Source organism: Gallinula chloropus, assembly GCF_964237585.1.
Source record: "Gallinula chloropus genome assembly, chromosome: 2".
Classification (NCBI taxonomy): Eukaryota; Metazoa; Chordata; class Aves; order Gruiformes; family Rallidae; genus Gallinula; species Gallinula chloropus.
In genome coordinates, this window is record NC_140086.1 from 122328753 (window position 1) to 122345185 (window position 16433).

At 50.3% G+C, this 16433-nt stretch overlaps 1 protein-coding gene across 4 annotated transcripts in view; it reads right to left on the bottom strand.

Annotated features, from left to right (window-relative positions):
* Positions 1-16433, bottom strand: part of RARB (retinoic acid receptor beta) — a gene marked incomplete at its 5' end in the record, with an annotated part of 192737 nt that overhangs the window by 380 nt on the left and 175924 nt on the right. For 3 of the 4 annotated variants that reach the window (XM_084260403.1, XM_084260402.1, XM_084260401.1), the window contains 3 exons: positions 2507-2665; positions 4203-4407; positions 11232-11408. In XM_084260403.1, coding sequence (XP_084116529.1) covers positions 2507-2665; positions 4203-4407; positions 11232-11408 — 541 coding nt within the window. The remainder of the gene's footprint in view (positions 1-2506; positions 2666-4202; positions 4408-11231; positions 11409-16433) is intronic. The other variant, XM_084260404.1, reaches the window with a different exon arrangement.

Below are 16433 nucleotides of genomic sequence, written 5' to 3' on the forward strand. Positions count from 1 at the left end.
AACAGAAACACTCTGCCCTTAGTATGGGTCATACAATCTCCTTTCCCATTAGCACCAGCAGTGGTAACTCCAGGGTACTTTATTGTAATGGAGCTGGTGTCTCCTCCCGTACTTCTTGCATGCAAAGTGACCTAGTGGAGGGCTTGGTCCATTACAAGGAAGGGTGCTGGCTGAGGACTCCTTACCAAATTAGAGTTACGACATTGCACAAACTGCTCTTTTTGCACAGAAGGAACCAGACCAGCAGTAAGTTAGTTACACTGAAAAGTTAAACTCTGATCAAGAGAGATGTCTTCTTTATAAACTGGGACACGCTTTGCAGACTTCAGTCTGCATGGGATCTGCAGAGGCTGCCGAATGAGAGCATCGCTGGCTGATGGGTGCTAACCAGGCCAGGCAAATCCTGTCAGAGGACTGATGGAAGTCAGAACAGAAACTGCGAAATCAGAACCAGAGTTTAGCAAACCAATGGTTTAGAAAGGACCCAGTTCAGGCAGAAAACTTCCTTGTTTTGTGAAGCCCCCTTCCCTAGTTGGGGGCATCCTCGCCCCTGCTGATGACCCACAAGCAGTCACAGAAACGCCGGCAGTGTTTCCAGCTGCCTGAACTGGCTGTTCAGTGCTCCCCCTTGTCCAGGGTAACAACCCAGTATTTTGTGCAGAGGCGGCTCTGCGGGCTACCATGTGCGGGATTAAACTGAAGTGCTACGTGAATCCTGACTACTCAGACTGTGAGGTGACAACTACTAGTTCGGGGGGAAAAAATCTGCCCACAAACCCACACCGTAGTGCCTGGTGCTCCGAAGGTGCGTTACGGCTGCTTGAACGCGGCAGCCATACAGGCAAGACCTATGAAGAGACGGGCACCTCACAGTTAACTTGCACACACCATCAGAAAGCCCTGAACAGTCAGCAGTCACAGTAACACAACTGAGGTGGGTACCTCAGCGACAGGAGATGAGGGACTGAAAGTAAGGTAATGAGTGTTCAGCTATGCTGGGGACAGGAGCACTTTGGAATTACACCTCAGTGAAAGCAAGGCTATATGGGAAGCTCTGTGTCACACTGAGTCATGACTCTGCTTTACAGATCTTGCTGCCCATGAGAAAAACATGTTTCTTAGCAGGACAGCATCAGACAATTCATGGCCAGAAACTTCCTGAGTTCAAATAGCTGGTCTAGCGCATTGCGCAGGATTCCTCATCACCTTACAATCCGAGTCTAATGGGATAGGGAGCCCTGCTTTTGCAATGTGAAGGTGGGCAGGAAGAGACAAGGAAAGTCAAGAAGAAACCACTCCAGAGCAGGGAACCTCGGGGTAGATGGTGCTTATACATGCTGCTGTGATGTATGTGCAGAAGAGAGTGTGTGAGAGTCACAGCAGTACCCCAGGTGGGAAGGGAGCCCCCTCCTTAACTGAGGAGCTTCAAAAACCATGGCCCAGGCAGTGACCAACTTCCCCAGTGAACACTGATGAAAATGGTTCTTAAATACCTGTTAGGAACAGAGGGTGAGCTCTGTAATTGGAAGGAAATGAACATGCAGCTACACCAAGAGCTTTGCTGGAACAACCCCCCCACAGTCGGAGCAGCGCTGGTGCCCCCAGAGTGGCCACGTTACGGATCTGCTCCCTGCTGCTGTGCAGCAGGCTGGCTGCAGCACTGCCTGTCCAGGTGGTTGCCCCAGTGTGGAGCCACAGGAGCTCTGGGAAGGCTGGTAAGCGGTTCCTTTTCAGAAAACCTCTGCTCCCAGCTCTGGTCTTTCCCTTCAAAGTTACTTTTCTGGTACTCATCAGACCCAATTAAATCGCTCGCTTCTTTTAATGAACACAGCTATGGCTTCATCTTTTAACGCCGACACACTGTAAAGGTTAGCGGTCTGGGTCGTGATGTAAACCAGGTGTATTCATTTCAGTGAGGCAACTGCTAGATTTTTCCCCCTGAAATCTTCTCAAATACCCTGTCAAATGACATCAGTAACTTTTGCAAAAGCAGAGATCTGATCTATAGCTACACACAGGTGCCGGTACCTATAAGCTCCTGTTCTCGTTTATCTACTACCAGGGGTTGCAAACCTGTGGCTGAGTAAGCACGGTAACAACGTGGAACTGTGTCAACACCCTGTAAAAAGCAAGCATTGCATTACAGCCCTTCCTGCTCCCCGTACTCCAGCTGGCACATCTCTCATACCACCAGAGGAGGCCACCTCTGAAATGGGGTGGTGGGGCGAAGCAGGGGTATGCAGGCGAGAGGAGCACAGCCACCCTGGGAGCCAGAGCACAGCGCAGAAGGGGCGTGCAAGGAGGCTGCCAAGGGGCTGGCACACCACCACGTCCCTCAGAGCTGCCCGGCCACCCCTCTCCTCTCCCACTGCAGGGGCCCCAGGGAATAAAGTTACATCAATAGAGAAGACGGGAAGTGAAAGGTCACAAGGACCCTTCTTGGATACATCTGACTATGCCCAGGTCCCTAGGGAGTTTCCCCTGAGGTGTAGCACCCACAACGTACCTTTTGCACTGATGCTGCGAAGATCTGTGATTTTCATTAAGATCTTTGGGAACATGTGAGGCTTGTTGGGTCGTCTCTTCCGGATATAAATCTTCAGCGCTTCAAGCAACGGCTCCTGAAGCTTATCCACTTTCATGGGTTCTTCGAGGTCCTGCCGATCTGTAGGGAAGTACCACCTCACTTGTGTGACACTACATTTACTCTTTTTTTTAAAACAAACCCCAAATCACAGAAGCTCCTCTAAGGTCTTGATCAGAGCTCCATGAATTTCATCTCTCCACTTCTGACCCACACTCTGTAGGGGAGCGTGGAGGAGACCAAACCATGGCTTTCTGAACCCTACACTCATTTCCCCTCGGTGACTGGAAAGGTTTGTCACTTGAGCAGTCCGGCATTACCGCTGTGCTCTCGCACCTCCGAGGGGGAAACACCTCGCTGCAAACGGCATTTCGAATTACTTTCCTACAGGTCATCCATAGGCTACCTGGGCACACAAAGAGATTACAGCCAACTCCTTTTCCGTGACCAATCCTGGACCGAAGTGAGTTACCACGGGGAATCAGCAGATGGCAGTGGCAGCCTGAGTGACAACAAACGTCACTGCAAACCAGCGTGCGCCAGGCAGGTACCGCTGCCCTCCCGGAACCCACCGATGGCCACGCCGGAGGGTCAGGGTCAGCGACACGGAGAAGGGGGAATGCCTCTGCACTAACGGGCACTGCCAGCACTGACTGACCCTCGGGTCTCTCACGTCCTCCAGCAGCACCCGCTTCGTGGCAACAACAAACGGCCCAGCTGACGGAGGCGCATTCCTATCGCCGGCCCTGACTGTGCGAAGGGCGCAAGGGAAAGAACAGGAGTCTACGGGGGATTTTGGGAACGACCCGAGAGTTCACTTCTGGTGGTTTAAACCCACGGTTTTACCCGATTTACTTGACAAGGTCCCTTTCAGGTTGGAGCTGCCCCTGCCCCCCAGTCAGGTCAGTGCCACTTCGCTGATTTCAAAGTGTCATCTCACGGTTCTTCCCTACAGGAGGGCACCACCCACGGCTTCTGCGTGAATGCCGCCGGACACGTGGAGTTAGTCAGGAGTAAAAGCTGAGTATCAGCCAAACAAAGGCTGTTCCTACAGGTATCTGTTAACTGCTCATAAAAAATGTAGGAGGGTGAGGAAATGGCGTCAAGTTACGCCGGGGAGGTTTAGATTGGGTATTGGGAAAGATTTCTTCACAGAGGGGCTGTGGGGCATTGGAACAGGCTGCCCAGGGAGGTGGTGGAGCCTCCATCCCTGGAGGTATGTAAAAGATGGTTAGATGTGGTGCTGAGGGACATGGTTTAGTGGTGGATGGCAGGTTAGGGTGATGGTTGGACTGGATGACCTAAAGGGTCCCTTCCAACAAGAACATGGCTATGATTCTATTCTATTTCTATATCCTGCATTCCTTTAGCAGGCAAACTATAGGATGGGTTGCTTTTGACAGAACGATTCAATTAATTTAAAAACATCTCAATACCAAACTCAACATCTATCACCAGTGGAAACTGCACCTTTAGCATCCAGTGATTTATGTAACATATACCATAATATCCCATGTATCTATTCTATAGTTATGTTTTAATACAGGGAAAGCAAAACAAGTTAACAAATATCCTGCCTGTCCTTTCCAAACACATCCGAGTTCACGCTGTACGATACCTCCGCAGATTAAGCAGATGGCACTAAGGAGACCTGTTTCTGTATCATCCATCTCCAAAGGCAGGAGCTGGTTGGCAAACGTGAACACGAGATCAGTGAGTGGGCCAAATCCGGCGTTGTGCATCTGAGTTCGGTTTAGGGTAAGGCCATCTGAAAAGGTCATGGTGTCTTGCTCTGGTGTGTATCTTGTGCAAATTCTAAGGATCTGTGGGAGGACAAAAAGAGAAATTTAAGAAAGAAAAAAAAAAAGAAACCTGAAGAATTCCACCCCGGAGAGGTTTGTTGTGTTTCTCCCGGTGTGGCAGAACGGCAGTACATGGTCACGCCAAAACAATCCGAAATCCAACTCTGGTTTGGTCAGTTCTAGGAGCACATTCTCAGGTACAACATAAGTACACTTGGATTCACTACAAGTGAATTCTGTTTTATAACAGAAATTTAGTAACAGAAATTTAATAACACAGATTTTCCTCTGAGTTGTGAAATAATCAAAACTTGGGTGCATTTCTCCCCACTGAAGTCACCGACCTTCCCATGACATTCCCATGAACTGCTCTTCAGTTAGCATGCTATGTGCACCTTGCTGTAAAGCACTATTGCTCTGCTCATCTGACCCAGCAAGATGATGACAATCTCTCACCTCTTCATGCACACACACACACACACACACACACACACACACACACACGTATTTCACTGATTTTGGGGATCACCCGTGCACACCAGCGCTTCTCTGGGCTGTGCCTCTGGTAAGGGCAAAGCGTCTCTGCAGCATCTCGTGTGTGAGATGAGTGTGAGCGGAGAGCTGTGAGCTGGTGCAAGAGGCAGAAGGCGAGCTGTGTGGCTTTGGGGTGCCTCCCCTTCCCCTGGCAGCAGGCAGGGAAGCACCACCAGATCACCAAACCCCTGGGTGAGAGCTCCCAGGTTGTGGCAAGTTACCTTGTGCGCCGCCAGCCACCGAGTGCTGACCCCAGGTGAAAGAGCATCCCAGGGGAGGCCAGGGATTCGCACCTCTGCCCGGACATGGTGCCATGCCAAACGCGTGAACGGAACCCCAGGGATGCTCTGCACTTGGTTGGTAAGTGCCTCTGGGGGGACCACAGGAACCTCAGGAGTGCTGTCAGAGCAGAGGTGGCAGCACGGCCAGAGAGAGCGAAGCGCATCCCGTGCGGATCAAACGGGGGAGATGTCCATCACATTGATGTTTCTCTCTTCTGTATATCAATACTTTGCTGGGAGAAGGTTTATCCCTAAACTAACCCAAAACCTTGCAGAAGTCCAGCTGATCGGCCAAGCCTGATGTTCTTTCAGGACTCGAGTGTATTGATTTCCCATAGAGCCACCCTACTTCACTTTGAAGATTCAACAAAAGAGATTTACAGGAATTTAAGTGAGCAGAGGGAGATTTTTAATTATCCCTGTAGCTGCCGAAGCTCTGAGTCAGAGGCCCCGGTGCTTGGCAGCTGACCAGTCTGGGCTTGGTTCTCCCACTTTCATCTTTGCCTGGCAACACTGCTCCAAATAAGCAGGGAGGAGAACAAGGAGGACATGGCATCTGAGGGACCTACAAGGAAGCTTTTATTTCTCTTCTTAAATTCCTTGATAAGAGACTCAATAGGGGTGCGTTTCTGCAGAAGGCTCTCCAACTATTTTCTATCTCAGCAATAATCTTCTCTCATGCTGTGGGTGTACACCGAAGCACCAAGACTCCATGTGGTAGCACAGGCACGTTTCACACCGCTCCCCTGACTAGAGGCAGCCCTTGAAATGACTTGAAGTAGTGACCAAGGTGGACACAAATACACGGCACTCAAATTCTTCAGCGACCTCAAATTCCCCACTAGTATAGGTGATCTTAAAAGGCTGCTGGTGACCCCAAAGGCTGTGTGTGACAGCCAAAGTGTGTTTCAGGACTGTCAGCAGGAACAGACACCACAAAGCATGGCTCCCTGTCCATAAGAAACCGCACGTTTACCACATCCTGCACCGCCAGCAGCCACTGGCACTTCCCTCCCTGCCTGCTGTTGACGGGTTATCCATCCCTACCAGGGAAAGGACTGTGTGGCAAGGAGAAGGAACACGCAGAGGTTGCTGCAAGACAAGCAAAGTTTGGAAACTTTGCCAGCTTATTGAGAAACCCAGGAGCTCCCTGGTTTACCTCTAACAGCACTGAGAGAAACTGAAGGGCAGCTCTTCCCATCTGAAGCTTCTGCACAGAGCAGCTGCTTCCCAGTGAGAGAAGCTTCCAAGGGTGTGGGGCCCGTGGCAATCGGGCAGCCAGCTTTTGGAGGAGCGAGGCTCTGCACTTCTTACATGATACTGAATCTCCCTTGGCTCAGCTGGGGAGAAAGGCAGCCCCTTTTATTTCAGTGCTATTTTAATTGATAAGCCTTAGCAACGAGAGCTCTTCCTTCCACACCCTCAGGACTGCCAGCCCAGCAAATTAGTGGAGCGGGACTTGGAGCTAAATTGGGACATGACGTGGTGACTCCAAGGCTGCCTGCAGCCTCCCCGGCAGCTCCCAAGCAGGGGCAGCGCATCTGGTGCCTCTTTATCCTCCCTCCAGGGGCAAATCTGGATACCACTGCCAGTGCCACACCAGGACTCCCAGCCCAGAGGGACCAGGGCACCCCGGAGCAGTTATCCCAGATGGCTGTAGGACAGGCTGCTGGCTTCCTCGCTGCGAATCTCTCCCCACTCACCCCCCTCGGTGCTGTCAGTCCCACCCTGTTTGGTGGGTGCATGCTAAGGGTGCTCAGCAAAGACCTACCAGATCACCACCCCCACGCCCAGGGCAAACATGGAGGCCGGATCCTCACTGGGGATGAATTTGGGGTTACGTTACTCAGCCTGGAGCCCCGTGGGCATGCACAGAAAGAGACTTCCAGGGGCCCAGCAAAAATTATCATGAAAGCATAGAGGTCCTGTGGAATTCAGCTCCCTCCAGGCTCAGGCAGCAAGTGGGACCTGGCTTTGTGCAGAAGACACAGACTTGTCATGCTGAAGCGCTGCGCCGGGGTTACGCGGACGAGGCTGCAGCGGCTCCGCGGGCACCAGCTCAGCCAAAGCTCAACTCTGCGCTTCCTGCAACGCGCTTCACTTGCCTGCTGCACCCGGGTCTCAGGTTTCCCCCCACATTCCTCTGACACCCCAAGGCACTGGTGTTAAATCCCAAGATGGGGAATTTGGAATTTTTAAATTTTTAAAGAACTCGTGTCCTTCACCAAGCTCTGCGACACACCACGCACACTGTTGACTGGCTGCTAAACCTTTCTCGGGCAATCTTCCAGTGCCGAAGCGAAGCTGATTTCAAGCTCATATTCACTAAGAACATATGGGAAATGTCAGCACTTCAAAATAAGAAATTATGGCATCCTTCTCCGCTCTAAACTGAACCGCTGTCTCGAAGACATCCTCCTAATGTCCTCAATGTTGTTTAGATTTTGTAACCAAGCCAAGTATTTTAGTTGTCACCCCGCTCTTCAATGCCACTCGCAGTCATAAATAAGGCTCTTGCCCATGATTAAAGGACCCTTTGTTTTACGGGATATTTATATCTTAAAAGCGTCTGTGGCTCCCACGAACCAGTCACAAGTCCCAAAGCACAAGCCCCACAGGTTGCACGGAGCTAAGAGCACCCACAAAGCCGCGCTTACGAAATCGCCGCTACCGCAGAACAGTTACTCATTTTAAACACGTCCCTTAAGGCAAGCTGGGCTTTTGCTTTTATTTTTGAAGAACTGCTGCTGCAACACAGGAGCTGCCTTGGCTGCCCGGGCAGTTTCCTGAGAGGAGAAACCTGAGCAGGTGACTCTGACACCACCAACAAGCCTCCACAAGCCACAGCCCATCAGCACAGGTCACTCCGCACGCACTGAAGCCTGCCTGGCGCTAATGCACTGGGGTTTACAACAAAAACTGGACCTCTCGGGTTTTTATCCATCAGATTTAAGAGAGGCTGGACTCTGGACTCCTTCCACACTCGTTCTGCCAGAGCTCATCCAGGCTGGGGATGCTCCAGCGCTGCTGGGCCAGTGCACCAGCAGACAGCAGCGCTCGCTTCTGTGCAGGTTACTGACTGAATTTTAGCAGCTTTTACCCCTGAAGGCTCTGGCACCAGAACAGGTATAAATTCCACCCCCCCTCGACCAGTGCCTTCAGCTGCCTTGCGAGGCCTGATGCTATTTCCCTGTATATAAAACAATTCCCTGGCCCAGACACAGTGCAGTTTACCGAGTTCCCAGCACCATTTCCTTTGCCAGCCTTTTGGGGGGGTTCAAGTACCTGCAGCCATGGAGACCAAGGGAGCAGCGCCCTTGGCAGGGTCCATTAAGTGCAGAGACCACAGTCAACACTGCTGGCTGGGCAGTGGACTGGGGGGAGCCCCACCACCCTACATTGCCAGGCTGGGCCCCCCACGCTGACCCTTCCTTCTCCACCTCCTAGGGATGTCACAGCAGCAGGATCACCAATGCACCCACAGGGGCAGGGAAGGGGGGGGATATGCACCGCTAAAGCACTGCTCCAGTTTAGCTTGAACACGGATACAGAGCTGCACAGCGATGCCGGCTACGGGCAGGTGATGGGGGTTTAATGGACACGGGCATTGCACAGGCAGAGCGCACCCGGCGTTACCGTGCTCATGGCAATGATCCCTCCTTCTTCTTAAGCAGCACATAAGACAGCCACAGAGAGCCTGTGTAAGTGTCACATGGGGACACCAGGGCTCTTCACTGCAACCGTGTCTTATCTGCCCCTGTTTCTGGCAAACCCTCGGCTCCTCCCTGCTCTGGGTAGTAGCTATGGCACTCGCTACGTCCTGCTTGCTCATGTGTGTCACCTTCCCTGGCTTTGTGAAAAGAAAACAGGAGAACGAGGAGGTGACCAGGAATGACAGGTCTCAGCAAAGCCTGTAACAACCTCCAAGGCTGCCACATGGCCACAAAGGGAAGTGGTGGACTGTATTAAGGAACCAACCCTCTCTATCTATTAATTAGCTGAAATAAAGTCATCATTTATCACCAGCTTCATTGTTCTTTTTCTAACCTGACGAGGAGGCTTTTATTTCATCACTTTGATCAGCGACTCTGGAACACCTTTATCAAGGCCCTTCAGACAAACCCGCAAGCAGAAAGGTCACCCCTAAATACCTGATCTTCTCCAGCCAGGGCTGGTGATGCAAGCAGGGAGTGGGACTGCCGTGGCGACCACAAGCCGCAGGGGCTGCATGTGCTCCCAACTCCCCACCCCAACAAAGAGCACCAGGAGCTCATGGGGTCCTCAGCATTTACAGAACTGGGGTACAGTTTTGCCCAGCACCTACAGAGCCCGGGCACAGCAGCCACAAATCGGGGCGGGAGATTCAGGGCTGGAGTTTTAGGGGTAAAGGGTTTGGACGTGCTGATCCTTGCTACGCCCCGACTCCTCCCCACCACCTCTGGGCAGTTTCTGTACCCGCCGTCTGTCACCGGTTACAGCAGCGAAGCACAAAGTGGTTCCCATCCTGCACCTCTGGCAGGAGACACCCAAGGCAAGGCCACAGGGTGGCTGCTGAGTGCCTCTGGCCCACGGGGAACACAGCGCTGCCTGACCAGGAGGGAGCCGGCAGCGACAGGCGCGCAATCGGTAACGAACGGCCCTGCCCCACGGAGCGACCACGCACAGCAACGATGAGTTGGTCAAGTCTGAATGACCACAGGAACGAAGGGAAGAGACGACCACCAGAGGCAAATCTTGAGCAGGGCAAGGCAACCCCAACCTTTCCTTCCTTTTACAGGCTGGAGAGCGATATCCCTGTCCCTTTCCTGCCCCTCTTCCTCCTTCATCAACGTCCCTGAGATGAAATTCTTCACAACAGCTTTTGACGAACCAAGAGGAAAAGGTCACAGCAGTTAACGTCCTCCTCAGTATGATCCCATTTGAAGCAATGCACTTTTAGAAATTCCAAGATTTGATTACTTCAAATTCCCTGGTTTTAAGTCCTGTGTCATGCCAAAAAAAAATGTACCTGTGGTAGCTGTCCTACAACAGGCTTCTTGGCCATGCTGGGCTCAATGAGGGCCTGAAGGTTTGTGCTCAGAAAGAAAAACCTTTAAAATACGTCTAAAGCATGCCAAAAGTACTAACCAATTCACTGGGAGCTGCTGCTACTGCCCAGAATAAGAAGCATATTTGCAACTAAAAGCCTGAAGACCCCAAAGGTCTTGGTAAAGAAATGCTGAGATCCCAGAGGGTTCCTCTGAAGGTCAGTGTGACAGAAACAACCACAGACAAAGGGAGGGAAGACAGCTTGCCTTGACATAGTGGCAAGGTCTGAAGAAAAACTCCGAGCCCATCGGCAGAGCACCCCCAGTACAGGTTGTATCCTTGCATATTCAAAATTCAATGACATTTAGCTAAAATCTGTGCAAGAGTCCACTGCAGCACCCACTTCCACAGGTGCCCGCAGTGCAGGCGAGAGCCGTGGGGGATCTGGGTGCTGGGAGCTTGCGCCTGCATGGCTCCAGGCACGCCAGCTTCCCCTCGACAACCTGGAAGAAAACCCCAACCCTCACTCTGGAGATTTGGATCTGATCCCTCAAATTAGCTCACGACCACAGGTACGGCCCGTTCCTAGAACATCACACAGCGGCCTGCCCTTCCGCGGTTCCTTTATGCAGAGCATCATGTCTCAGAGGGAGGGGGAGGAAAGAGGAGCAGGTCTCTCTTCAGCGTTAACCACAGGAGCGTTTCTCCACAGTTGCACCCATTTCACGCCCGTGCCACAAACCCGAAGTGCTCCCTCCTCCTGGCAGCTACGCCCAAGTCCACATGCTGGAGGGATGTTGTTGGAAAAGCACTCCCAGCCCATACAACACACGCCGGCAGACGCACTAGAGGCCAGGCGTGACCATAACACTCTACCCCAGGTAAGTCTGGTTTCGCAGCCGTAACGCCCGGGTGGTATTCGACCCCCTCTCCTTGCTGGTTCCAGTAAACAGTAGCACAGAGAAGACATCAGCAGCGTGCCCGCGGGGTTAGAATACCTACCAGTATGTCCAGGCAGGCTGCTTTCAGTAGGGTTATCTGGTCTGCAATGGTCAAGCCCGTGAAGCCCGGCAACCGCTTTGCAAATTCCACGATTTTAATAATGCACTTTGTCGCCAGTTCGCTGAACTTGTCCCAGAGCCCCAGGTCCAGCCGAACCCGATGATCTGCGCTGGAGTTCTGGGGAGACAGACAGAAGGCACCATAAATCAACAACGTCCCCTTTCAGTGGAGGGTTTTCAAGGGAAAGAAACAACAACCGAGTATTCCTCCCAGAAGTGCTTTCTATTAACATTCCAGGCATTTTCTGCAGCTTGCTGTTGGGATGATGCTGGTTTTAAACTTGGATTAATCGCCTGAAAATTCCTTGGATATTTCTCCGTTACTTACGATTGCAGAGGCCATCTGTACGAGGAATACAAATGAACTTAAACATTTCCAAATGCCACTATCATTATTCTTCCTTGCCATTATATAATAAGTGCATTGAGAGAGACAATTTACAGTTGTACCCCAGAAAAATATAAATGAACAGTGGAAAAAGAATATGGGGGCCTCGCCTGGAAAAAGCGGCGCAATGTTTGGAACACGGTTTCACATACTTAAGGTCTTAGCAAATTAGTTCTACTTAATTTATCTGCTGTGCTTTACAGCTTTCTCAAGCTACAGTCTCCCATGAATTAAGGAGCATTTCTTCACACGGTGGTAAGAAACACACTCCATGCGCTGATGGACGCTGCGGGCTCACTGGACGGTGCTCCCAACTTGGACCCTCCTGTCTGGTGTGTTACAGGGACATTCCAGCTGCATCTTTCACACAGAATCACACAGAATCGTAGGGGTTGGAAGGGACCTCAAGAGATCATTGGGTCCAACCCCCCTGCCAAAGCAGGTTCCCTAGGACAGATTGCACAGGTAGGTGTCCCGATGGGTCTTGAATACCTCCAGTGAAGGAGACTCCACCACCTCCCTGGGCAGCCTGTCCCAGGGCTCTGTCACCCTCACTGTGAAAAAGTTCTTCTGCATGTTGGTGAAGAACTTCCTATGCTCCAACTTGGAGCCATCATCCGTCGTCCTGTCTTCACAGACCATTTAAAAGAGGCTGGCTATTTCCCTCTGTGTCCCACACTTAAGATATTTATAAACATTAATAAGATCCCCCCTTAACCTTTTCTCAAGTCTGAACAGCCCCTGTCTCTCAGGGACTGCTGCTCTAAATATTCACACATCTTGATCAGAAAGTCCATCCTTTGCTAGGACGTGTAGCGATTTGCTGGGCGATCTCTCCTCCATTGCAAGAGGAATTCTACCTGTGAAAATATGCTGGCAGCAAATACGTGAAAGGTGATGAGCTGCACCCATGGAAAACAGAAGGCAGAGTCTCGCTCTTCCGTGTCTCATCTGAGATTGCTGATTGGACCAGGAGAGAGAGAGGCAGCTCCAAAAAATGGCCCACCTGCTCCCAATAGCATATGTAAGGTGGGTCAGGAAAAAAACCCTCAGATGCTTGGTGGCTTCCTCCCCAGCTGCAGAGGAAGCCGACTGACTAGCTGCCTTGGTCTTACCGGTTAACTCTAAAGTTAATACGTTAATTTCAAGTGAGAGGAGTCTCAACCTAAAAGTCTAACAGACACAGCAGATAAGTAGCCATCAAAAACATTCAGTTTACACAGAGGAGGAGGTCGGAGGGGTTTCTTGGAGGAAACATCTCTAGTGAGCCTGGCACCATCACTGTTCATGGTGAGGACAGCCACCTCTTTGGAAACCTGTGAGGTCATCAGCTTTCTTTGGTTCATGGGAAGGACGCAGGGCCCGAAGAGGTTGCTGAGGGGACATGGAGTGAGCTCAGCTTGGCTGTGATGCTCCATCACCCCCTCCCGCGGCTGCCTTCGGAGACTCAAAAACCATCGTCAGTCATGGAAAGGAAAGTCCTGATGGGTCCCAAGGGTGTCACCAGCCCAACATTCACCCTCACTTGCAACAGGGTGGAGATTCAAGACTGTAATATTTATACGAGGCCCCTATCGTAAAAAGTAAATGCTAAATCATGCTGAACAGTTTGAAAGTGCGTGTGTGCTGCTCCCTGCTTCTGCTCTTTTTAAAGGGATAAAAAATTAGCTCCATCATTTCCATCTGAATTTTTATTCTGGCCACTTCCTCTGTATTGTTTTGCCTTTTTTTTTTTTTGGAATGACAGAAGAAAAGATAGGAAAAAATGTCTTTATAATCCTAAACCTAAAGAATTGCCTTCAAAATGGTCCAAAACTAATGGGTTAACAGTCATTGTAATGCCCTTTGAAACATTTCTTTCGGCTACCGGAGTATGCATCCTTCAGATTTATTTTATTTCATCCTCAAGGACCTTGGTGAAATACAGTACATTGGAGGAAAAATAAGATCAAGATGTGCAGTCATTCAGGCTGTAATTAAATTTAATAGGCAGTTTATCCAGTTCATAGAAAGATGGCATAGCAGAGAGCTACACAAAGCAGAGCCTAAAGCAGGAAATCATTTTACAATAGGGTATCCATCTGGAAAAAAAGACGTTGGATGAAACCAGCAAGTGTGAACGAAATCTTCATCAGTATCATATGAGGTTACTTTATCACGCTGCAACACGGGCAACGGGAAGTTTGACACGTCTTCTATTAAGAGTAATGCCCGGCCGGCTTAACCAATGTAAATCTAACCGGCTATTATGCAAACCAAAGAGAAGGGGCAGTTAATAAAATACAAAATAACCGGGTGTTTCATCACGCCGGGCGCCAGATTCCTCAGCTCGGGAGCGAAGGTGGTTTACGTGTTACCTCTGAGACGCTCCGAATGGAAAGGCTTTTAACATTTCATTTGGTAACGAGGGCAGTCCTTAGTGAAGCTAAAACCCACTCAGGATGGATGTGCAGGTTGAACAGCAGAAGATGGGGTTAATAAAATGTACGTTAGAAAGGGAGGCTCTGATTAAATTTGCCTGGGGATTTCCTCTGGCCATGCTGCGAAAAAGATGCAGAGGCTGAGGCTTCTCCTGCACGCTTTCCCCCAGCAGCCTTCCTGGGTGCCTTTTCCAGGAGCAGCCTTTGCATGTGTTTGAGGCCTCTGCACCAGCGCACATATGGTGGAACAATACTGTAATACACCCCAGTGGCATCTTTATCAGTAGAAAAGCCCAACCTTGCTATGAAATCCAATTAAACAGCCATTTTTGCCACAGAAATTGATCCCATTTTTTCCATCATTTTTGTGGTTTTTTTCCATCACAGGCTGCTCTGTCTCCCCGCTAATGACACGGGGCCAGGTACTCGCAAGCAACACGCACGGCAGCAGAATCCCAACCGTCTTTAAAATCCACTTTACAAAGGCAACAAGGCTCGCAGGGGCACTCAGCCCTCATCAGGAACACTCGCTACGCCTCTTTAGTAAAAGCAGCAATGCACTCCAGCTCCAGCAAGCTCCAGTGAGCTCACCAAAGACATGTCTGCCTGGTCCTGGCACCAGGAGACACAGACAGATACAGGTACAAGCCCTTCTGTGGCGGCACAGAACAGCAGCCGCGCAACTTCGAAGCCCAGAGCTTTCAAAGTGCCGCTGAGACGCGAAACCTCTCCGCTTCCAGCCAGCCACCAGCGACCTGGGAGAACCAGCAGCAAGGGTCTGCCAAGCCAGAATTATTTCCTTCTTTCCCCTCCCTTTATCACGAGGCTGGATGTAACACAGCTGTAGGCTCACCGATAGTACCGGTCCCGAGGGACGAGCGGTACAGTTACACTCAATTATACTATAAAGTACGACATCTCCAGAGAAATTACGAAGGCGCTCTCTCTTACCTGGATGACAGTAATAAAACAGATCTATTTATGATGGACTTTTGAAATCCATTATGCTTAAGCAGCTTGCTGATCCTCATCACCGGCGGAACCATACTTGCTACTGCCCATCAAAGGCAACCGTTAGGTCAAGTGACCCAGGGAGCGCTGTTATCCCATTATTTTGAGTAGACTTATTATGAACTATGCAAAGCATGGTAATGATTACTGATAGGGACACTTTTTCTTTTTAAAGAGCAGATGAATATAAAAAAAAAACCCTGTAATTGAAAGTGCTTCTCCAAAACCAGGTTTGAACATGATAAAATACACAATGAGGGGGAAAAGCCAGCCATGTAGTCTTTCCCTACAGCACTCGGGTGAGAGGAGCCAGGTACACAGGCCAAATGTCTGAACAGATAGTTGGGAATTTTTACCACTGTGTCTCCACAAAGGTCTTTTTTATTCCACACTCTTGTATCTAATATTCTTTCCCTTTTTCAGCAACCAAAAAAAGCAATGCTTTCAATCGGTCTGCAGGATCACAGAACTGAAGGTGCACAGAGGCCACGTCTGTGGACAGTTTCTTCCATCCACTGTTCGTCTCAGCACACATCAGTGCAAAGCTCATGAAATCCAAATGAATCCACATCGGTTCAACACAATCACTTCCCACCTCTCACTTAAAGAATTAAATGAAAAACTCTTGAGGTTACAAAAGCAACCCGTATGTCACCAATGTGAGCACGCCCTGCTTCATGACTGTTAGCCTGTAGAACCAGGCATAAAAGCAAGACTGGTGGCATCATACTAGCTTCTTATCACCAAGAAGAGCAGAGTGGCGTAGGCTTCTAACTCCCCTTGGCCTCAGCATTTAGAAAAAGGGCTGTATGTCCCTCCTTTTTAATTTTTTTGTATATGTTTTTGATATTTGTTTTGTATTTCAAGTGTCTGAAAAGGAGAGATTATTGCCTGAGCCCTCTGTTTGACTAGCAGCTGGTGGTGGTGTCCAAGCATGGAAGCTGTGCTCCTCCTCTGACCAGCATACCAACCTTCCTCCTCCAGGATCCTCTGCTGCTGCAGAAAAGGTTGTCCTCTGCTTGTGAAGATGATCCTTACGCCAGCCTGGGTGGTGGTCTGTCCCTCCCATAGCTGGGCTGAGACAGGGCCCATGAAAGTGATCTCCTAACACCAAATTCCTAATGAAAAAGCTGGGGTGGTTGCCACACCTTAGCCAGGCAAGAGGTCCTCACACAGAGGACACGGCAAGACACCGCTGCTATTAGTTTTGACACGGCTATTGCAGGAAGCTGCGTTGCTCTCAAACATTCCAGGCAAGCCAAAAATAACTCTTTGGCTGTGATTTTGTTATTACAACTTGTACAGTCCCAAACCAGGAGAAGCA